Source organism: Geotrypetes seraphini, chromosome 2, assembly GCF_902459505.1.
Source record: "Geotrypetes seraphini chromosome 2, aGeoSer1.1, whole genome shotgun sequence".
NCBI lineage: Eukaryota > Metazoa > Chordata > Amphibia > Gymnophiona > Dermophiidae > Geotrypetes > Geotrypetes seraphini.
In genome coordinates, this window is record NC_047085.1 from 510,251,361 (window position 1) to 510,275,230 (window position 23,870).

General features: G+C 48.7%; 1 protein-coding gene across 6 annotated transcripts in view; it reads left to right on the forward strand.

Moving 5' to 3' along the window:
• The first annotated feature begins 11,788 nt into the window (after positions 1-11,788).
• The window catches only part of LOC117354629 (zinc finger protein 184-like), an 88,885-nt gene continuing 76,803 nt past the window's right edge, over positions 11,789-23,870 (forward strand). The window contains exons 1-3 of one of the 6 annotated variants that reach the window (XM_033932442.1): positions 14,301-14,528; positions 14,627-14,753; positions 16,813-16,939. In XM_033932442.1, the coding sequence (XP_033788333.1) occupies positions 16,813-16,939 (127 nt within the window). In that variant the 5' untranslated portion in view covers positions 14,301-14,528; positions 14,627-14,753. Of the gene's footprint in view, positions 12,236-14,300; positions 14,529-14,626; positions 14,754-16,812; positions 16,940-23,870 lie in introns of those variants that run through there. The other 5 variants (XM_033932440.1, XM_033932439.1, XM_033932444.1 and 2 more) reach the window with 5 other exon arrangements.

Consider the following 23,870-nt stretch of genomic DNA (forward strand, 5'->3'; position numbering starts at 1 on the left):
CATCAAAAAAGGGTAGGCTGTTCCGCCAATGCTGGTACCCCTTTAGTTTAACATTTGTCTCGCCTATTCAACATCAACTTTGGGATGTATGCCCTGTATAACATTACTCTATTTTGGTATTTTTTTTTACTGTTTTGCTTTTACTGCTGCTGCTGCCCGGGTGGGGGGGGGGGTTGGGAGGGGTTAGGGAGGCTGGGAGGGTTGGGATTTGGGAATGTTTTGAGAATCATCAAAATGTGCTTGTCTTTTCTCTGTTGGATTTGACTTACTGTTTCAATAAAAACACCTTATACATAAAAAAAAAAAAAAAAAAAAAAAAAATTTAAAAAAAAAAAAAAAAAAAAAAAAAACGTGGATGGGACCCACTCTCCCATCAAATGCACGAAAATATTTGCATATCTTAAACGTGAACATACGGACATAGCATTCCTGCAGGAGACTCATTTGACTTCTTTCGAACATAGTAAGCTGCGACGGGAGTGGGTTGGGACAGGTGAGCTCTGCTTCGTTTACAGCTCGGAAATGCGGGGTAGCTATCCTTATCCACAAGAACATACCTTTTCACATTCACAGCCAAATTGCTGATCCCAATGGGAGGTATGTTATCCTGGTGGGTGAACTCTGGGGTAAACCTTTAGTATTGTGTAATGTCTATGCACCCAACACTTATACCCATGCCTTTTTTACGTCCTTGGTGGGTCACCTAGCGCCCCTCATGCCTCAACCGATTATATTGGGAGGCGATTTCAATTTTGTAGCTCACCCTCAGTGGGATCATAAGCCAGCCAAATCGGTACCAAAGGGCCACTTCAGCAAAGGGATACACTTTCTTCTAAAATAATTGGGATTATTGGACTCTTGGCGCACCCTGATGATCTTGACTTTTCCTTTTATTCTCACCCTCATTCGACTTATTCCGCATTGACTATCTTCTCATTTCTGCTTCTTTCTTCCCGTACCTGATGGACGCTCGCATCTCTGCGCCTCTAGTTTCTGACCATGCTCTTTTGGGCCTTGCCCTACAGTTCAGTTCCCAAGCAGCGGGTCGTGTGTGGCATATGTCACCTTACCTTTTCAAGAACGCTGCGTTTCGTGAGTTTTTCCGGAACCGATGGGATGAGTTTGCTCACACAAACTCTGTGGAGGACGTGGGCCCCGTTATTTACTGGGAGGCCGCTAAAGCGGTCATGCGGGGGCATATTCTAGCTTATTCCGCGTCTTTGAACAAGCGAAGGGACGGGGAACTCTTGTTTTTTCGAGGGATCTTGCTGCTTATAGGACCCTTCATATTTCTCACCTTGATGCAGCTTCCAGGCTTTCGTAACCCTGATTTTGCTTCTGGAGTGGGAGGCCTGGCGGGGTTAAGAGATCGTACAGAGCGTGACACGACCTTGGGTGCTGTGTTGGATTTGGAGGGAGGGGAGTTCCCTTCTTTCGCTCAGATGCGGACATCGTGGCACCTGCCCCCCGCTCACATTTACACTTTTCTGCAAATTCATCACTACTATCACTCCCTGGTGCGTGCTCATGGGGACCGCTGGGGTTCTGGCACTTTAGATCTGGTTTTCCTCTCCACCCCTACTGTGTCTAATAAAATATCCACTTGGTATAAAGCGGGGAGGGATAGTCTCGGGGAGAGCTGTCTCCATGTTCTGGGGGGGTGAATGGTCTGCCGAGCTTGGGTTGACTGTTTCCATCCACGATCTCCGGCTTCTCTTCCAGACGCTATACCTCAATGTGAAAGCGGCGTCCCTGCAGGAGACACAATACAAAATTTTGCATCGTTACTATCTCACCCGGGCCTGGGGCTGTGTTATGGGATTGTGGCCTGATGATATCTGTCTTAAATGTAAAACCCATAGGGGTAATTATATTCACTCCTTTTTAGCTTGCAACAAACTGCATTTCTAGGACTCCGTTAGGGCCTGTTTGGCTGCTCTCTTGAAGTGTCCAGTCCCTTGGAATGTACCTGCGCTGTTATTGGGGGATGTCACTGACTTCACCAACAAGGCCTGGACTTCCTTTCTCAGAAATTTGTCCTCCATGCGATACTTGTGGGTAAAAAGCTTATTTTGAACTACTGGACTACTGAGGAGGTGCCATCTTATAACCTGTGGATATAGTCGTTGTCTACGGCTTTTACCATTGGTTCGCAGGAGCCGGTCCCCCTCAAGTTCCATCATCGTCACTTGAAAGATGAATGCCCTTTGTTTGACCATTCTCGGCTGCGAGATGTTTGGTCTTGTGATCTTGCTGTGGACTTGCCTTCGGACATACTTCTTCAGGCTGTCCGACGTCTGCCAGCATTTCGTAAATATACCACCTTTTGGGAACAACATTTTAAATTGATTTTTCGTTTATATATCTCTCCTAAAAGGGCTCATTTGGCTCACTTTCGTTTAACTGCAGCCTGCCTTCGCTGTCAGACTCCGGAAGCCAGTTTGGGACATATGTTTTGGACTTGTTCTCAGGTGCAACATTTTTGGATTGCTATCTTTGCTTTTGTTGAGCAACTTTGGCATGTTAAAATCCGCAGCTCCCCTTTGCTTTTGTTTGGGATTGTTCCTCACTACTTTCCACGCTCCAAAGGCGTTGCAGCTTTTCTCAAGTGGTCTATCCTGATTGCTTTGAAATGCATCTTGCTGAAATGGCTTGAAGCTGAAGCTCCGGACTATTCTCTTTGGAGGAGCCGCATGATTGCTCTCTTGATGTGGGAGCAACGGGATGTGACTGATTTGTCCTCTCGCCAGGGCCGCCTTTTCCAGACTACTTGGGAACCCTTCTGGACTACTTTGACCCCTCTGGCTCGTAGCCGGATACTTAATTGATGCTTTTTGTTTTATTTTGTGTATAGTTTGTTCTTTGTTTCTTTTTGGTATTTGGAAGGAGGACCCAGGGGTGGGATTGGGAGGGGAGGGGGGGTGTATTGGGTTAGGTGTGGGGGAGGGAGGTTCTTTGGGGGGATATTTAAACTCTTGTGAGCTGGGTATTGATCTTGTGTCACTCTGTTGTTTTCTTGCTTGCTCAATAAAATATATTTGAATATAACCTGTGGATATCCATGATACGCCATCAAGCTCGTTTTGAGCTGGACACTTACATGTCTCGACCACAGCCTCACTGGAAATCCTATTGCTCCCTCTGGCAACAGACTTAGACCTGGTTGTTTAGCTGCTTAGGAAGGTTTCTGTATTAGCTAATGAGGTTCAATGCATCTATCTCTTATTCCTCTTACTTCTCTTCTTTCCTCATTGTACCCTTCCTTTACAGAGTTTGTGAGCCTGTGCGCCTATATGTGAGTGTGTGATTGCTTGATTGGGTCGTGTGCTGTTTGGGTGAGTTCCGTTTGGTTTGACTGTGTTGTGAATGACTGTGGTTGGTTTTGAATCATTTGGGGATTTTGGCTGTTTCCTTTATTAAAAATATGGACGGGGGCTGCTGGGCTGCGAGCTGCTCCCACCTATTGATTTTGCCCTTGCCGAGGTATTGCGATGTCATCTCTCTTAATGTGAACCTTACTGCTTACTGTACTGTTCTGTTATTGTATGATATTGTATGATACCCGGTACGTATTGTTGTATTGTGATCGGCTGTTGCTGTCCAGATGTTCCTTGTCTCAATAAACATGATACAGTGGTACCTCGGTTTATGAATGCACCGGTTTGCGAGTGTTTTGCAAGACGAGCAAAACATTTGCAAAATCGGTGCCTCGGAAACCGAGCATGGCTCGATTTACGAGTACCCCCCCCCCTGCAATCTGGCACCCCCCCTGCGATCCGGCACCCCCCCTGCCTCGAACCGGCACCCCCCGCCACGATCCGACCCCTCCCCCGACACGATTGGGCACCCCCCCGACATGATCTGACCCCCCCCCCCCCCGACGCTTCTTACCCTCATCTGGGCACTCTAGAAGATCGGACTCCTCGTCTGCTGGGCCTTGAGCATCTGAGCATGCTCAAGGCCTGCGAGTTCACTGAACGTGAACTCGCAGGCCTTGAGCATGCTCTAGAGTGCCCAGATGAGGGTAAGAAGCGGCGGGGGGGGGTGCCCAATTGTGTCGGGGCGGATGTCGGATTGTGTCGGGGGGGGTGCCCAATCGTGTCGGGGGGGGTGCCCTATCGTGGCGGGGGAGGGGTCGGATCGTGGCGGGGGGTGCCGGTTCGAGGCAGGGGGGGTGCCGGATCGCAGGGGGGCCTTCGAGGGGAGCAATGCTGGTTCTCGGGGGGGGGGGGGGGACGCATCAAAGCGAGTTTCCAATGTTTCCTATGTGGAAACTCGCTTTGATAAACGAGCATTTTGGATTACGAGCATGCTCCTGGAACGGATTATACTCGTAATCCAAGGTACTACTGTATTTAAAAAAAAAAAAAAAGAAAATAGTGTGTATATATGAAAAATGAATGGAAAAATGGTAGTACTATTAATGGGGCAGGGTCTGGGGCGGAGCTTTCAGCCCTCTCAACAAAAAAGCGTTCCCTGCCTATGCTTAGAATGACTATTTGAATAAAGTTGGGATTAAGCACATAAGTATTGCCTCTGCCGAGTCAGACCATAGGTCCATCATGCCCAGCAGTCCGCTTCCGTGGCAGCCCCCCAGGTCAATGACCTGCAGTGATCTATTACTCTACTGCTTTATTACTCTACAGCCTTTTGTACTGTATAGTAACTCTCTAATTGTACCCGTGGATCCCTTTTTCCTTCAGGAACTCGTCCAATCCCTTTTTGAACCCCAAAGTCGTACTCTGCTCTACCATCTCCTCTGGAAGAGCATTCCAGGTGTCCTCCACCCTCTGTGTGAAGAAGAACTTCCTAGCATTTGTTCTGAACCTATCTCCCTTCAATTTTTTGGAGTGCCCTCTAGTTTTTGTTGCCCCCGCCAGTCTGAAGAATTTGTCCCTCTCCACCTTCACTATACCCTTCATGATCTTATAAGTTTCTATCATATCCCTTCTAAGTCTCCGCTTTTACTGGGAAAAGAGCCCCAGCTTATCCAGCCTCTCAGCATGAGAGGTTTTCCATGCCCTTTATCATCTTTGTTGCTCTTCTCTGGACCCTCTCGAGTATCGCCATATCCTTCTTAAGGTATGGGGACCAGTACTGAACGCAGTACTCCAGATGCGGTCGCACCATCGCCATATACAGCGGGAGGATAACTTCCTTGGTTCTGGTAGTGATACCTTTTTTGATAATGCCCAACATTCTGTTCGCCATTTTTGAGGCCGCTGCGCACTGTGCCGCCGGTTTCATTGTTCTATCCACCAAAACCCCCAAGTCCCACTGTGCTGCCGGTTTCATTGTTCTATCCACCAAAACCCCCAAGTCCCTTTCTAGGTCACCTTTCCCCAGTACCATCCCTCCCATCGCATAGTTGTACATCGGGTTCCCTTTCCCTATGTGCATAACTTTACATTTCTCTACATTGAAGCTCATCTGCCATTTATTTGCCTACTCACTCAGTTTGTTCAGATCCCTTTGAAGTTCTTTACATTCCTCTACAGATCTAACCTTACCGGAGAGTTTTGTGTCATCCGTGAATTTTATAACTTTGCACTTAGTCCCTGTTTCCAGGTCATTGATAAATATATTGAATAGCAGTGGTCCCAGCACTGACCCTTGTGGGACCCCACTCGTGACCCCTTTCCAGTCAGAATAGTGTCCCTTTACTCCAACCCTCTGTTTTCTGTTCGCTAGCCAGTTACTGATCCATCTGTGTATGTGCCCTTCCACCCCGTGGTTCCACAATTTCCTTAGTAGGCGCTCGTGAGGTACCTTGTCGAAGGCTTTCTGGAAGTCCAGGTATACTATGTCTATGGGGTCACCTTTGTTCAAATGTTCGCTTATCCCCTCGAAGAAGTGCAGAGGTTCGTTTGGCAAGATCTTCCAGTACAGAAACCAGCTTATGGTAGTATCTATGAGGTGAAAATAACCAGGTGGATCGCTGGAAAGGTGTCTCAGGGCGAGGAAGGATCTATACTTCTATTAAGATTAAGTATCTTAATAAAAAATTTGGCCCACGACTTAACCTGTTTTTTAGATTTCAGCCCCTTATGTGATTGAGTTTGACATCCCTTATCTAGAAACTTATCTACTGGAAAAGAGCTTTCCAGGGTAAGTACCTAATAAAAACATGATGGTAGATAAAGGCCAAATAGCCCATCTAGTCTGCCCATCCACAGTAATAATTATCTCTTTCTCTCTCTGAGAAATCCCACATGCCTATCCCAGGCCCTCTTGAATTCAGACAGTCTCTGTTTCCACCACCTCTTCTGGGAGATTTCAGTTACGCTATCCTAGTAAATGTTTGTTATTTGAAAAATATTTCATTGTTCTATGTTCTCAATGCTTACTTTGAATGACTAAGAGACGTTACACTTTATATTTCTTTTAACATATATGTATATTGGATGTAATGAAATGATAAATATAAAAATAAAAAATCATCTGTAGTACCTGAAGATTGGAAGGAGGCCAATGTTAAGCTGATTTTTAAAAAGTGTTCCAGGGGGAGATCGGTAAGCCTGACTTCAGTACCGGGCAAAATGATGGAAACAATTATAAGAAATAAAATTGTGAGACACGTAAACAAACATGATTTAATGAGACAGAGTTAGCATGGGTTCAGCTGAGGGAGATCTTGCCTCACCAATTTGCTTGACTTCTTTGAAGGTGTGAATACACAAGTGGATAAAGGTGAGCTGGCTGATATAGTGTATCTAGATTTTCAGAAAGCTTTTGATAAAGTTCCTCTTAAGAGGCACCTGAGAAAATTAAAGAGTCATGAGATAGGAGGCAAAGTTCAGTTGTGGATTAGGAATTGGTTATCAGATAGAAAACAGGGTCAGTGGCGTACCAACGGGGGGCGGTCCGCCCCGGGTGCAAGCCCTGAGGGGATGCTCCCAATGTCCGGTTCTCCCCCCTGGAGTCCGGCGTCTGTTTTTTCCCCCCCTGGCCTCCCTTCTCCATTTACCTAGAGAAGCAGCCCGAAGCAAGATCGTGAGCCAGCGATCTTTGCGCTGTTTCGGTGCTGTTTCCTCCACCGCGGTCCCATCCCTCCTCTGACGGCTTACGCGGATGATATATTGCTCTATTTGAGAAATCCTGAGACAACCATTCCTTCCTTACTTGAAATGATTTGGGAAATTTTCAGGTTACAAGATTAATTGGAGTAAATCAGAAATTCTTCCACTCAATGTCCATTTTACAAAAGGTTTGTTTGATTCATTTCCCTTTCTTTGGAAGGAGGATGGAATAAAGTATTTAGGCATTTGGATTAAAAATACGATGGAAGAAACAATGAAAATAAATGAAAAATCGTTATTACAGAAGGTTACAGAAATGTGTGAGCAATGGAATCCTTTACATCTTTCATGGTGGGGGAGAGTCCAAACTATCAAGATGATGATTTTGCCTGTGGTTTGTTATCAGATGGGTATGTTGCCGGTTTATTTTCAAGGGTCCTTTTTTTTTTTAATGTTTAAATGATTTTTATTATTCCAGCAGTAAGAAGCAAATACAAACAGTAGTACCATTCAGGAAATAACATTTTCAACAATATAATCAGTTCCCCTCCCATCCCCCCCTCCCCTCCCCAAGAATCCATGGCCAGTCCAACAGCTGAGAGTGGGAATAAAATCGTAAAGATTCAAAAGTCTACTGCGAGCACTTCAAGGGTCCTTTTATAAAAAATTAAATAGCATTCTTATAAAATTTATTTGGCTGGGTAAAACTCCTAATGTTGCTTTGGTATCTTTACAAAGGCCAATTTCAGAGGGAGGGGTAAATTTTCCCAATTTTTATAGGTATCATCAAGCCTATATTTTGCGTCAGGATATGTATTGGGTCCTCCCAGAGCTCATGGAAAAATTCCCAGATTGGTTGTGGTTAGAATGGCAACTCATGTCTCCATTACGCCTTTGCCATGTGCTCAGTATCAAAATGCCTAATTACAGTAAAGATAACAGAATATTAGCTGATACATGGAAAACATTGCGTTATGTAAGTAATTTAACAACTATTCCAATTCACAAATCTACAAAATCAATCTATATGGCTGAACTCTAAGATTCAAATTGGCGGAGAAAGGCTCGCCTGGAAGCATTGGATGATAGCAGGAATACGTTTATTAGATGATGTTATCTCTAATGGTACAATGCTTGAATTTTCACAGTTGCAACACAAATATGGCCTTAATAAATCAGAAAGTTTTAGATTGTTGCAACTGAAACAGGCCATTCAGGCGGGGTTCCCTGACTGGAAAAACCTTAATAATCAATATAGTATGGAGTTCTTATGCTTTCAGGCGGACTTCTTGGGTCACCAAACCACCCAGTGGTATAAATTGCTGTCTGGATTTATTAAAAGAAACCAAACACTGGTCTGAGAGACACTTGGAGCATTGAGATTAAGCATCAAATTACTGCATCTCAATGGCCACGAATTTGGACTTGGAGGATGAAATGTCAGCATCTATGTCATAGATGAGACAAACTTGCATCTATGAGACAAACTTGTTTTTTTCTGTTACATAGAGCATTATGGACCCCTGTTCGGTTACAAAAATTGGATAGCTCTAAGTCTAATAAATGTTGGCACTGTCATCTCGAAGCAGGGACTTTAGATCATTTATTATTCTATTGTCCATTTCTTATGAATTTTTGGAAATCAATTTGGGACCAAATTAATTGTTTATTACACAACCCAGTGGCATTATCATATGATACTGTGCTGTTTGGTATGGCAATGAGAGCAAAGAGTCAGATTTCTGCAAATAATAACAAATTATTACTTATAATGACTGGGGTTGCCATTTGACAAATTACATATAATTGGAAAAATTGGAGTAGTTTAAATTATAATTTCTGGTGGAATTCCTTATGTCATGTTTATAAAATGGAGAGTTATTGCAATACAGCGGGAATGTTTCAGGAAATTTCAAGATGTGTGGGAGCCATTAACAAAGTATTGTACTGATTAGATGATATTTTTTCCCTTAAATTTACAAGTTCAATTGTGAGGGGGGGAGGGGGTAATTTTATTACATATTGTTCAAGGTATTGATTATATGATAGGAGAGGGTGGGAGATAAGAGCTTATCATTTGTACCATTGATGATTATTAAGTGATATTTATTGTTAATTTGTTTGGACACATTGTCACACTTAATTGTAAGTTTGAAAATGAATAAAGAATTGGACCCCCCCCAAAAAAAAAAAAAAAAACCCAACTAATTTTATTTTCTATTTTGTGATTACAATATGTCAGAAATGTGTATCCTGCCAGAGCTGGTGTTAGACCACAAACATGAGCTAGGATTTAACAAAGAGAGGAAAAGTCCTTTTTGTTTCTTTATTTTATTTACACCACAGCGCCAGTGTGGTTAGAAGCCAAAGGGGGGTGAAAAAGCTATAAAATAAACCCACCAGGATGTTTGAAAAATCGATGTTTGAAAATCGAATCGAAAAACCAATTTAATAGGCTGAATGGAATCGAAATATTTTTTCCTGAATCGGGCAGCTCTAGTTTGCGCTACTGTCTTAGACTTTAGGACCTGTGATTGGGGAGAGATGGCATCCTCAGTACTTTATAATGCAAGTGAAATGAGGATTTGGTCAGACTTTTGAAGGGTCTGCAGAAGAAAAATATTGTATAGGCCGGGGATACGAGATAGCAGGAAATGGGAACTTTTCTTCCTTCTATTTTTGTGAATGGCAAGGCTGAGGATGTCAGAGAGTTCAGTTAAAATATGTGCTTTATAAGAAAATATAATAATGTGTTTTATAAAGTTTATAAGCATTGCTGGACCACCCGTTGAGGTGTTCCTAGTGGTGGTGGTGGTGGCAACGTGTCAATGTGTTGAGAGAAAGAGGTGGTCTGGGAAATTCTGCTGAGCAAACTCCGGGCCCATTTCTACCCCCCAGTTAGTCCACTCCACTCAACTGGTTTACACACTTAGTGGGTGTTGTTTGTGCCTGGGTAGTTGTTTGGGATCTCTTCCAGTGGAATGGTCTAATGCCTGGCAACTAAAATTCAATGCAAAGAAATGCAGAGTAATGCATTTGGGGATTAATAATAGGAAGGAACCGTATATGCTGGGAGGAGAGAAGCTGATATGCACGGACGGGGAGAGGGACCTTGGGGTGATAGTGTCCGAAGATCTAAAGGCGAAAAAACAGTGTGACAAGGCAGTGGCTGCTGCCAGAAGGATGCTGGGCTGTATAAAGAGAGGCGTAGTCAGTAGAAGGAAGAAGGTGTTGATGCCCCTGTACAGGTCATTGGTGAGGTCCCACTTGGAGTATTGTGTTCAGTTTTGGAGACCGTATCTGGCAAAAGACGTAAGAAGACTTGAGGCGGTCCAGAGGAGGGCGACGAAAATGATAGGAGGCTTGCGCCAGAAGACGTATGAGGAGAGACTGGAAGCCCTGAATATGTATACCCTAGAGCAGGGGTGTCCAATGTCGGTCCTCGAGGGCCGCAGTCCAGTCGGGTTTTCAGGATTTCCCTAATGAATATGCATTGAAAGCAGTGGATGCACATAGATCTCATGCATATTCATTGGGGAAATCCTGAAAACCCAACTGGATTGCGGCCCTCGAGGACCGACATTGGACACCCCTGCCCTAGAGGAAAGGAGAGACAGGGGAGATATGATTCAGACGTTCAAATACTTGAAGGGTATTAACGTAGAACAAAATTTTTTCCAGAGAAAGGAAAATGGTAAAAACCAGAGGACATAATTTGAGGTTGAGGGGTGGTAGATTCAGGGGCAATGTTAGGAAATTCTACTTTACGGAGAGGGTAGTGGATGCCTGGAATGCGCTCCTGAGAGAGGTGGTGGAGAGTAAAACTGTGACTGAGTTCAAAGAAGTGTGGGATGAACACAGAAGATTTAGAATCAGAAAATAATATTAAATATTGAACTAGGCCAGTTACTGGGCAGACTTGCACGGTCTGTGTATGGCCGTTTGGTGGAGGAGGGGCAGGGGAGGGCTTCAATGGCTGGGAGGGTGTAGATGGGCTGGAGTAAGTCTTAACAGAGATTTTGGCAGTTGGAACCCAAGCACAGTACCGGGTAAAGCTTTGGATTCTTGCCCAGAAATAGCTAAGAAGAAAAAAAAAAAAAAAAAAAATTAAATTGAATCAGGTTGGGCAGACTGGATGGACCATTCGGGTCTTTATCTGCCGTCATCTACTATGTTAGGACAATCAAGCCATTGTGACATCACTGATGAGGCTGGCTCTGAGGCACTGTGGAATGAGGCATTACGATATCACAATCTCAGCTTGGGAATGTTGCTCTCTTTGTGGTTTCAGAATCTTGCTATTCTTTGAGATGCTGGAATGTTACTATTTGGGTTTTGGCTAGGTACTAATGACCTGGATTGGCTACCATGAGAACGGGCTACTGGGCTTGATGGACCATTGGGCTGATCCAGTAAGGTTATTCTTATGTTCCTATCTAATTCAGCCCTAGAGGAGAGTCCTACTTGTTTCAGGAGACTTCCCAGTGCTGGGGATCCAGCAGAGGGAGAAATAATTAACTGGCCCAGAGCAGGATTATGGCTCCCAAAGTACCTTTGCTCAGCCCCAGGAGCCCAAGTTGGCAGCTGCTGCAGGGTTTGTTGGGGGGAATCTCCTTCCTCAGTTTCCTCTTTGTAGGATTAGAACGGAATGTGGGGAGAAGCCAGGAGTTTTTATATTACAGGGATCAAAGAGTAGAAAAAGATTTGGAGCTGGAAGCTTCTGTCCAATCTTCACAAATTCCAGGGAAAAAAAAAAAAAAAAAGGCTGGTGACGTCACAAGAGAGAGGGCGGAGCTTCATACTGAAAGCTGAGAGAGACGGTCTTTTCTTCTTGCTCTGCCCCGTTTAGTGCTGATTGGTCAGAATGGCCCTGGGGCGGGAAGAGGGCTGGAAGGAATTTCAGCTCCGTCCCGTCAATCATTGCTTCAAATTTCCCTGGGGGTGGGAAGAGGAGGAGGCGGACCTCTGTTCGCCAGTAAAGGTGACGGGCCACGAAGGGCTCTGAACAAGCTTCGCCCCTTCGAAGGCGGAGACTGCTTGCAGGAGGTTGTCTAGGAAATGCGGCCAGTGGAGCCCCGCCCCCTTTGTGACGTCACCGGCATATGGCGTCCAGCTTCTGTCTCTCTCCCCGTCGCGAGAAAAGCCCTGAGGTAGAGAAAGAAGAGCCCCAAATGGCCAAAGCCGAGAGGGAAACGGCTGCAGGAGCTTCTGCTCAGGTAGGAGCGCCCCCTCCCCCGCTTTTCCTGGCAGGGGGAGGGGCCTGAGCCTGCGTGGCGGAACTCTCCCCTAGATACAGTAGATTGTTGTTGTTCCATCCCCGTAGCCCAACAGTTGATTTTCTGACCGGGCTCCTGGCAGGCCACAACTCTCCCCTTCCCCCAAAGATAAATTAAAACTAAAACAATTTTCTTCAGAGTATTCTTAAAAAAAAAACCAAAGGATAGAAATTCTCCTGACTAAAAAAAAGAAATGAAGGAAATCTCAAGCCCAATGAAGGGACCGGAGAGCCGCGTTTTTCTTCCTGAAGGAAGGCTCTAATCCGGCCTTTCTTGGCGCCAAGACTTCTCACGAGCTCAGCCCCTCTCCCTCCCACGAGATTAGCTCCTCCCCCTCCCTCAGCCGGCGTCTCTTGGCGCCAAGGCTTCTCACGACCTCAGCACCTCCCCTCCGCCGGCGTCTCGATGTCACTCAGGGCTTCTCACGAGCTCAGCTCCTCCCCGAGTTAGCTCCTCCCCCTCCCTCAGCCGGCGTCTCTTGGCGCCAAGGCTTCTCACGAGCTCAGCTCCTCCCCCTTCTCCCTCATTAGACGTCTCTTGGCTCCAAGGCTTCTCACGAGCTCAGCTCCTCCCCCTCCTCCCTCAGCCGACATCTCTTGGCTCCAATGCTTCTGACAAGCTCAGCTCCTCCCTCAGCCGGCGTCTCTTGGCGCCAAGGCTTCTCACAAGCTCAGCTCCTGCCCCTCCTGCCTCAGCCGGCGTCTCTTGGCGCCAAAGCTTCTCACGAGCTCAGCTTCAACCCCCCTCCCTCAGCCGGAGTCTCTTGGCGCCAAGGCTTCTCACGAGCTCAGCTCCTCCCCCTTCTCCCTCATTAGACGTCTCTTGGCTCTAAGGCTTCTGACAAGCTCAGCTCCTCCCCCCTCCTTCAGCCGGCGTCTCTTGGCGTCAAGGCTTCTCACGAGCTCAGCTCCTCCCCCTCCTCCCTCAGCCGGCGTCTCTTGGCGCCAAAGCTTCTCACGAGCTCAGCTTCTCCTCCCCCTCCCTCAGCCGGAGTCTCTTGGCGCCAAGGCTTCTCACGAGCTCAGCTCCTCCCCCTTCTCCCTCATTAGACGTCTCTTGGCTCTAAAGGCTTCTGACGAGCTCAGCTCCTCCCCCTCCTCCTTCAGCCGACATCTCTTGGCTCCAAGGCTTCTGACAAGCTCAGCTCCTCCCCCCTCCCTCAGCCGGCGTCTCTTGGCGTCAAGGCTTCTGACAAGCTCAGCTCCTCCCCCCTCCCTCAGCCGGCGTCTCTTGGCGTCAAGGCTTCTCACGAGCTCAGCTCCTGCCCCTCCTGCCTCAGCCGGCGTCTCTTGGCGCCAAAGCTTCTCACGAGCTCAGCTTCTCCCCCCCTCCCTCAGCCGGAGTCTCTTGGCGCCAAGGCTTCTCACGAGCTCAGCTCCTCCCCCTTCTCCCTCATTAGACAGTCTCTTGGCTCTAAGGCTTCTGACAAGCTCAGCTCCTCCCCCCTCCCTCAGCCGGCGTCTCTTGGCGTCAAGGCTTCTCACGAGCTCAGCTCCTCCCCCCTCCCTCAGCCGGCGTCTCTTGGCGTCAAGGCTTCTCACGAGCTCAGCTCCTCCCTCAGCCGGCGTCTCTTGGCGCCAAAGCTTCTCACGAGCTCAGTTTCTCCCCCCCCTCCCTCAGCCGGAGTCACTTGGCGCCAAGGCTTTCACGAGCTCAGCTCCTCCCCCTTCTCCCTCATTAGACAGTCTCTTGGCTCTAAGGCTTCTGACAAGCTCAGCTCCTCCCCCTTCCCTCAGCCGGCGTCTCTTGGCGTCAAGGCTTCTCACGAGCTCAGCTCCTCCCTCAGCCGGCGTCTCTTGGCGTCAAGGCTTCTCACGAGCTCAGCTCCTCCCTCAGCCGGCGTCTCTTGGCGCCAAAGCTTCTCACGAGCTCAGTTTCTCCCCCCCCCTCCCTCAGCCGGAGTCACTTGGCGCCAAAGCTTCTCACGGGCTCAGCTTCTCCCCCCCCCCCCCCCCTCCCTCCCTCAGCCGGAGTCTCTTGGCGCCAAGGCTTTCACGAGCTCAGCTCCTCCCCCTTCTCCCTCATTAGACGTCTCTTGGCGTCAAAGCTTCTCACGAGCTCAGCTTCTCCCCCCCCCTCCCTCAGCCGGAGTCACTTGGCGCCAAGGCTTCTCACGAGCTCAGCTCCTCCCCCCCCTCCATCTCACGAACTCAGCTCCTCCCCCCCCCTTCAGGGCGCTTCTTCCTCACCGCAGCCGTTGGACAAGAACAAAACAGCTTCCGCGGTTGAGGAGGTAAAAAGAATCAGCCAGTCGTAATTTCTGACCAATTTTGTATTTTTCTTAGCCTAATCTTTTGTTAACCCCTTCATCGTCGTCTGCTTCTTTTCAAGGGGAAACTCCAGTGAGGCCTCCTGCGGGCTCTGCTTCAACCCCCGCAGCTCAGTTTCACGTCATGAAGATTGATCCTCCAGGGTCGTTTTTTAGATTCAAACGATTTTTATTGATGCAGACCACAGAGTAAGCAAAACAAGGGCACATAAAAGGTGCTCAGCACGAACAATGATGCATCATATACACACTATATCAAGCAGTTAGAGGAAAAGAGTAACATCAACCAACCCCCCCAGCTCCAATCTACTTAGGGCAAGCAAGGCCAGAGTCGACAGAATGGCCTTCCGAGGCCCTGGACTCTGATGAGCCCCCAAGAAGCCACTCCACCTCCCTCACCTCACTCCTCCCCAAAGAACATAACTTTTTTAAATCAGTGGTTGCCAACCTTATCCTGGAGGACTACCAGGCCAATCGAGTTTTCAGGCTAACCCTAATGAATATGTATGAGGGATTTGCATATAATGGAAGTGACAGGCATGAAATTCTGCTCCATGCACATTCATTAGAGCTATGCTGAAAACCCAATTGGCCTGGTGGTCTTCCAGGACAGGGTTGGGAACCACTGTTTTAAATTATCATACCTCTACAGTCTCTAAGAAGGGGCTGTTTTCCCACCCCACTGTGTCTCGGAGTATTTCTTTCCCTAAACAGGCAGTTATTCCTCAGACAGGACCAATAGGGTACTTATTTTTGTCATTTGGATTCTATTTCGGTTAGAAAAATGCTAAAGACCTATTTATTTGACACATTTTAATGAATGTGCTTGTACAGTCTCTCGATTGTTGTTAACCACATTGAACTGAGAGGTTACTGCTATATAAGTGAATTTGTTATGTTATGTTTCCCTTTAAAAGATCTTTTTGGCTTTAATAGTCTCTTTCACTTCAGCTTTAAATCATGCTGGTTCTTGCTTTTTTCTTCTTTCCACCTTTGTTAATAAGTGAAATATGTCTGGTCTGCACTTCCACAATGGTATTTTTACATCCATGCCTGGTTTACAGACCTAACCTTTGCCACCAATCCTTTTAGCTTCTTTTTGATCATTTTCCTCATTTTATCGTAGTAACCAGTTTGAACACTGAATGCTGCTACGGTAGATTTTTTTTTAGCAATGTCACTCAGATATCAACTCAAATTTGATCACATTATCACTGCCTTCTCATTCCAGGGGACGGTAGTATAACCCTACCCATATGTTCTTGGAATTTCTATCCGAATGGATATTCCACATTGCTATCTGTCATAAAGAATGTTTATTTTGTTTTGTTCAATTCAGCACGCCCCCCCACACTTTCAATTTGATGTACTCTATCCTTCTGATATAATTTGTATCCAGGTAACACACGCCCTCTTTTACAAAGGTGCGCTTACCGATTAACAAGCGCAAACTGATTTAGCGCACACTAAACGCTAAAGTGTCCCTATGCAGCTTCTCATGTTCCAAGTCTAATCAGTTAGCGCACCTTAGTTAAAGGACCTAACAGTGTCCCATTGATGTCCTCCTTCCACTCGGTCTCTGAGATGCCTATTATATCTACCTCATCATTCAGTGCTATATACTCTTAACTCTCCATCTGCTCCTGGATTTATTAAGCAAGTCTGTGAGAGGACTTGCAAGAGCTTCTCTGAGCTTCCTTAATATCTTAGGATGGATCTTGTCCAGTCCCACAGCCTTGTCCACTTTTAGTTTTTCCAGTTGTTCATTAACACTTTCTTCTGTGAATGGTGTGATATCTACTCCATTTCCATATATACCTGCAGTTATAGCAGGAGAAGTGCAGAATTTACACCACACCCACAGAGACAGATAATAATATTAAGCCGGATATACCACATTAAGACAGAGAAACCCAGCCCGTCCTACAGACAAGCTCAGGAAATCTTGTTGACCCTCTGGGCAATTGTACAGATTGACACCAAGATGTGAGCTTAAGCTGTTATAGAAAACCAGTACAAAGTCACTGGCACGCTGTAATACAGGCATAACTACTGGTCAATGGCTGGTGATGATCAACTGATAGTAATTTCTATGAGACGTACAGGTCACTTGGAGAACTTCCACGCTCCATCCATATGTACGTCTCCCCTTGCAGTTGCACACTAAGCAACTTACGTGCACCAGGTCTACAATAATGGCTGATGGTGATGCAGAAAGCGCTGAGTGTGTTCCCGGTTTGTGTTTCAGATGCAGGTGGAGTTTGAGGACATCGCTGTCTCTTTCTCCCAGGAGGAGTGGGAATATTTAGATGAAGGGCAGAAGGAGCTTTACAGGGAGGTGATGAAGGAGAATTATGAGACTCTGATCTCCCTAGGTAAGGACTGCTTTATCTGCATCTAAAATATTCAACTAATATGAGACATTTTTCTGTACTTCCTTTGCTCCAGAAACTTCCAAGACTGATCAGAATCTCTCTGTACTAACCTCTGACAGCGTGAGGGCTCATTAGACCATCTTATGTGTCCTTCAAGTTTTCTCCTTTTGGAATCAGAGACAGATCATATTTCTTGAAGTAGACTAAAATGCAGGGTCAGAGTAGCCCAAATGGTCAGAACCTGGCTGCAGAAGATTACGTTGTACCAACAGCAGTCTTTGCGACCAGCAAAAAATAAGGTGCTGTGGTCATTGATCTATGCCCTATTGTATTGACTGTGAGCTGCTCCAAAAGCTGCAGAATTGTCTACAGGATTATAGTAACATAGTAGATGATGGCAGATAAAGACCTGGATGATCCATCCAGCCTGCCCAACCTGATTCAATTTAAATTTTTTTTAAATTTTTTTCTTCTTAGCTATTTCTGGGCAAGAATCCAAAGCTTTACCTGGTACTGTGCTTGGGTTCCAACTGCTGAAGTCTCCATCAAAGCTCACTCCAGCCATTGAAGCCCTCTCCAGCCCATCCTCAACCAAAAGGCCATATGCAGACCATGTACAGAAATTTTTTCCAGCCGGGTGGCATGAAAAAGTAGCCGGGTGGGGCGGGGAAATTTGGTAGTGGGGAAAATTTAATGTATACTATTTTTATTAGTTATTATTTTCCAATGCTGAATATGACTTCCTTTTTTAAGGTTTGACACTTGTGCCAGAATATTTTTACTAAATTTAAGAAGTATCCAATTCTAGAAGTGAATAATTAGTTATCCCAGGACAAGCAGGCAGCATATTCTCACATGTGGGTGATGTCATCTACGGAGCCCCGACGCGGACAGCTTTTCAAGCAAACTTGATTGAAGATTCAAGTTTGCTGTGCTGCACCACGCATGCGTGCCTTCCTGCTCCACTAGAGGGCGCATCCCCTCCTCGTGGTCTCCAGTTCTTTCGTTTCCGCGGAGCCAAGAAGTCCTTTTTTGGTCTCTGCCCTAACGTGCCTTCTAGCACCGCGGCTTTTCTTGTTTTTTACATTGGAGAGTCGCTATGCGCGTGTTATTTGTTGTTTTTCTCGTGTTGTTTGAGTTCGCAATCTTTTTGACTGCCCGGGGGCTCCCGGGTTGTCGCGGCTGCGTGGCCTCGTGGGACGCGGCCTACTTTTGCTTATGTCCCGGCCCTTGACCGGGTTTAAAAAGTGCACCCGGTGCGATCGTCTCCTTTCCATCACTGACCTGCATCGCTGGTGCATTCTCTGTTTGGGGGCTGATCATCCGACCGAGTCCTGCCCCAGGTGTGCCATGTTTCAGCATCGGGCCCTTCGTCGACGTAAAGCCCGCATGGCGGATCTTTTTGCGGTCGACCAGCCCTCGACTTCGGCTTCGGCCCCGGCCTTGACCTCGGCCTCGGGTGCCTCAGCCCCGCCTTGGGACTCGGCCCCGAAGACTTCGGCGGCATCCAAGACCTCTGCTCCGGGTAAGTCCCCTCTTCCTCTCGCAGGTTCTACTCCGGCGAAGAAGCCTTCCTCGGGGACGCTGGCTGAGCATGGTGTGGTTTCCCAGCCCGTTGCGTCGGCGAAGTCCTCCAAGACCTCGGGTCGTGCCTCCGCCACTAGGGAATACTCTGCATCGAGGTCGCCCTCGGTGGAGTGCACGATGGCACCGGACATGCCTTCGATGATACCCGTGCCTGTTTTCCAGGATATGCTCCAGGCAATGATTTTGTCGGAGCTGTCCGCTGCGCTGGCCCACCTCCAACCGGCCTCGACCTCGCGGGCGCCGGACCAGCCTGAGTCGCGCATCGGAGCTCCGGAGGCCAAGGTGCGGCGATCCCGCCGGTTGTCCTCATCCTCGGACTCCTCCCCATCGGCCTCGAGGCGGTCATCCCCCGCGGGGCGAAGCGTCGCTTGAAGCACGCTGCGACCTCGGTGTTTCTAAGAGGTCTAAGAGGTCGGTGTTTCTAAGAGGGCCCGAGGTTCCCCTCCGAGGCGAGGTCGCTCGCCGACTTCTCGTGCAGTGGGGCCGCTGAGGGTTACTGAGTTGTTTCTGGATAACCCTCGCCTTTTGCTCACTCCCCCTCGGTCTGGGGCTCCGGACCGAGGCTCGGGGCTTGCGCCGAGGGAGTCCGGGGACAGGTTCCCGACCCGTCATTGGTCGGTGCCCCGTACCCCGGCGTCGTCTCCGAGGGGCTCCTCGAGACGTCGCAGGTCCTCGACCCCTGCGCGCACTTTGAGTGCCTCCTGGGGTTCAGAGCACGCCACGGAGAGGGAACCTCGTTACTCTAGAGAGGCCTCCCCATCCTTTTCGGGCCCGGGGTGGTCTCGTTCGGCGTCGCCTCCCAAGGCCAGGGAAGCGTCCTGCCCGTCCTTCACCCGATTCGTTCAGGACATGGGTCGGGCCCTTGACTTGGACCTCCAGTCTGACTCCAGGTATTCGAAGGAGTATCTGGCGGAGCTGGACATGCCGTCGCCGCCTAGAGAGTCCCTTAGGCTGCCGTTGAACCCTGTGCTCCGGCAAACTTTTATAAGAAATCTGGAGACTCCCTATATGGTGACGGCTGTCCCCTCTAAGATGGAGTCGAAGTACCGCACGGTTCCCTGCCCGGGGTTCGAGCGTCCGCAATTATCTCACCAGTCCTTGCTGGTGGAATCGTCCCTGAAAAAATCTCACCCCTCCCGTGTCTCGGCGGCGGACCCCGCCAGGGTCGTGACCCTGGATAAATTTGGCCGCAGGCTTTACCAAAACTCCATGATGGCCTCCAGGGTGCTGAATTATTCCTTTATCCCAGGACAAGCAGGCAGGTATTCTCACTAGTGGGTGATGTCATCCGACAGAGCCCCGACACGGACATCTTGAAAGCATGTCTTGCTTGAAGAAACTTAGAAGTTTCGAGATGCCCGCACCGCGCATGCGCCAGTGCCTTCCCGCCCGATGTACCGGGCGTGTCTCCTCAGTTCTTTTCTTTCCGCGGAGCTGAGAAGTTTGTACTTCATTCTGCGCTGACTGAAATTCAGTTTTTGCCTTCTAATTACCCGCGTTTCTGTTTCTTTCTTTGATTTTATTTCAATTTTACTTTATTTTTCTAAAAAAAAAAAAAAAAAACTTAAAATTATTTCTTCCGGCGGTTCGGCCGGGCCGGCCTCGTGGCTGCGGCCTAGCGGCTTCGACCTTGCAGCGTCGATTTTCCGGCCTATGTCCCGACCAATCACCGGTTTTAAAAAGTGCAGCAAGTGCCAGCGTGCGATTTCGCTGACGGACCCACACCGACGCTGCCTTCAGTGTCTTGGTCCGGAACACGTTCCGAAATCGTGCCGGCCTTGTTCCACGCTCACTGCGCGCTCGTTTAAGCGGCGCTGCTTGCTCTGGGAGTCGATGTTCAAGATGGAGACTGCCAAGGACATCTCTGCTACTGCGGCTGTTGAGGTTTCGCCGGTCCGTTCGAAACCTGCATCGACGACTCCTGCATCGAGCATCGTGAAGCCCGCATCGTTCACACCGGCTTCAGCATCGTGTTCAGCATCGGCGCCTGCTTCCGTCTCCTTGGTTCAGGTACCGCCTTCCACTGTTCCTCCTGTGGTCATCAAAGTGCCTAAAGCTAGCAAGCAGAAGCACTTGGCCACGAAGGAACGCGAAGACCATACTGGAGGACCCCCTTTCGGTGCGGATCCCTCCATATCGGCTTCGCTTCGTTCCCTGCTAGAAGCTCAGTTTGTCGAGCTTATGCGCACTATGGGACCCCGGCTTATCGCCAACATTCACGGTGAGCTTCCGACCCCGGTTTCAGAGGGCGGTCCGCCCCCTCCCCCTCCTCCTCGTCGTTCGATCTCTCTACTCGACAAGGGGGATCGGCGGAGGGCGGCGGAATCCTCCAGGAGGGCTTCCCTTCCTGAGATGCCACCTTTGGAGCCCATCACACCTCCACGCCAACAGGGTGCTAGGGCGGCTCCTGATAATCGTAGTCCTGGGCATACTGCATCGCAGGAGGAGTTCTTCCGCACTCCATACCAGACATGGGTGGCGCTGCGTGACTCCGCATCTCTGCCACCTCTACGATCCACTGCATCAAGCCCTATTCATTCCTTTGAGGCTTCAAAGGACCACTCGATGCATAGAAGATCTCGTTCTCCGTCCCGTCACCGGGAGGGGCATCGATCTCGACACTCTTCTCGGCACTCCTCACATCATTCGGAGGTGTCTCCGCAGAAGAAGATACAGCGTTTGGGATACTCCTCGTCGGATTTGTCCCAACCGGAAGGGCCGGAGTATGAGGAACCATCTACCTCCTATTCTCCCTGCCGATCTCAGCTCTCCCTGGACCCGGAGGCTTCCACGTCTTCTAGCCCGTCTCGTCGGCCGGCCTTGGCGGACCAACTGTCTTTCTCATCCTTTCTCCGACAAATGGCGGATGACTTGGATATGACTTTGGACACTGGGTCCAAATATTCTAAAGAGTATTTGGACACCATGCATTTACCTCACCCTCCGGCGGAGACACTTCGGCTTCCTCTACACAAGCTGCTGGACCAGACTTTCATGCGCTGTTTTGAGACACCGTATTCCTTACCTGCAGTCCCCAGTAAACTGGATGCTCGATACCGCATCGTTCACCACAAGGGGTTTGAAGGAGCTCAACTTTCCCTTCTAGTCGAGTCCTCTCTCAAACGTTCTCATCCCTCCCAAGTCTATGCTTCCGTACCTCCAGGCAGAGAGGGGAGAACAATGGATAAGTTTGGTAGACGTATCTATCAGAACTCGATGATGGCGACTCGAGTGCTCAACTACAACTTTTTCTTTTCTTCATACTTGGATTTTTTCTTGCCGGTGCTCCGCAAGTTCATTCCTTTCATCGATGCTCAGGCTCGTTTCCAGTTTGAAGAGGTGGTGGCGACCCTGTCCCAATTACGCCTTCAACTGATGCAATCCTCCTACGATGCCTTTGAGCTCTCGGCTCGAGCGGCGGCATGTTCGGTTGCCATGCGTCGCCTAGCATGGCTTCGAACCATCGATATGGATCCGAACCTCCAAGACAGACTTGCAAATGTGCCTTGTGCAGGAGCGGATCTATTTGATGAGTCCATCGAAACTGTTACTAAAAAGCTGTCGGACCATGAAAAGTCTTTTCAGTCTATTCTACGTCCTAAACCGAAGCCTCAGCAGTCTCGTCCATCTAGACCGCCTCAAATTTACCAGCGGCGTTATCAACCAAGGCAGACTCCTCCTGCGAGACAGCCTGCGAAGAGACAACCTCCGCAAAAGTCTCAGCAGAAGCCTCAGATGCCGGCTGCACCCAAGGCTACTCAGCCTTTTTGACTCTCTACCAGGGAGCATAACCGACGTTCTGTCTTCCCCTGTTTTTCCCATAGGGGGTCGTCTCCATCATTTTTGTCATCGATGGGAGGCAATCACCACAGACCTTTGGGTCCTTACCATCGTAAGAGAGGGATACTCTCTTCATTTCCAACGGGTCCCCCCGGACCACCCTCCAAGAGAGTATCTTCCAACTTAACGCAGACCGCTCTTCTTCTCCAGGAGGCTCAGGCTTTGCTTCGGCTTCGGGCCGTCGAGCCGGTCCCGTTAGATCAGCAAAACCAAGGGTTTTACTCCAGGTATTTCCTAGTTCCGAAGAAGACGGGCGATCTGCGGCCCATTTTGGACCTTCGAGTCCTCAACAAGTTTTTGGTCAAGGAGCGGTTCCGTATGCTGACCCTTGCCTCTCTCTATCCCCTCCTCGAGCAGAACGATTGGTTATGCTCTCTGGACCTCAAGGAGGCCTACACTCACATCCCGATTCATCCGGCCTCTCGCAAGTTCCTCAGATTTCGGGTGGGACATCTACATCTGCAGTATCGAGTGCTTCCATTTGGCCTTTCCTCTTCGCCCAGAGTCTTCACGAAGTGTCTGGTGGTGGTGGCCGCTGCACTCCGGAACATGGGTCTCCAGGTGTTTCCATACCTCGACGACTGGCTCATCAAGGCCCCGTCGGCCCCAGAGGTCATTTCGGCGACCTTGACTACAATTTGTTTTCTGCAGAACTTGGGCTTCGAGATCAACTTTCCCAAGTCACATCTTCAGCCCACTCAGACTCTCCCCTTCATCGGGGCGGTCCTGGATACCATCCAACTTCGAGCGTTCCTTCCTCCTCAGTGCATGGATGCTCTTCTTCTGCTTTGCCAATCGGTGTCTTCTCGCCCATCCATCTCAGCGAGACACATGATGGTCCTCCTGGGTCACATGGCATCCACAGTTCATGTGACGCCTTTTGCCAGACTACATCTCAGAATTCCTCAATGGACCTTGGCATCTCAGTGGACTCAGGTGTCCGACCCGTTGTCCCGCCACATTGTAGTCACTCCTGCTCTACGGCAGTCTCTTCTCTGGTGGATGACCTCTTCGAATCTATCCAGAGGTTTGCTGTTTCACTCTCCTCCCCACCAGAAAGTTCTCACGACCGATTCATCGAACTATGCATGGGGAGCTCATCTGGATGGTCTTCGCACTCAGGGGTTCTGGACCAGTGCGGAACGACTCCATCAAATCAATCTTCTGGAGCTCAGAGCCATCTTCAATGCTCTTCAAGCTTTCCAACATCTGCTTCACGACATGGTGGTCCTGATTCGCACCGACAATCAGGTCGCCATGTATTATGTAAACAAGCAAGGGGGCACGGGTTCGGCCTCCCTCTGCCAGGAAGCTCTTCGAGTCTGGGATTGGGCGGTCCGCCACAACACCTTCCTCAGAGCGGTCTACATTCAGGGGAAGGACAATGTCTTGGCAGACAAATTGAGTCGTCTTCTCCAACCTCACGAATGGACGCTCAATTCCAAACCCCTTCATCAGATATTTGCACTGTGGGGGACACCTCACTGTGGGGCTCACCTCTTTG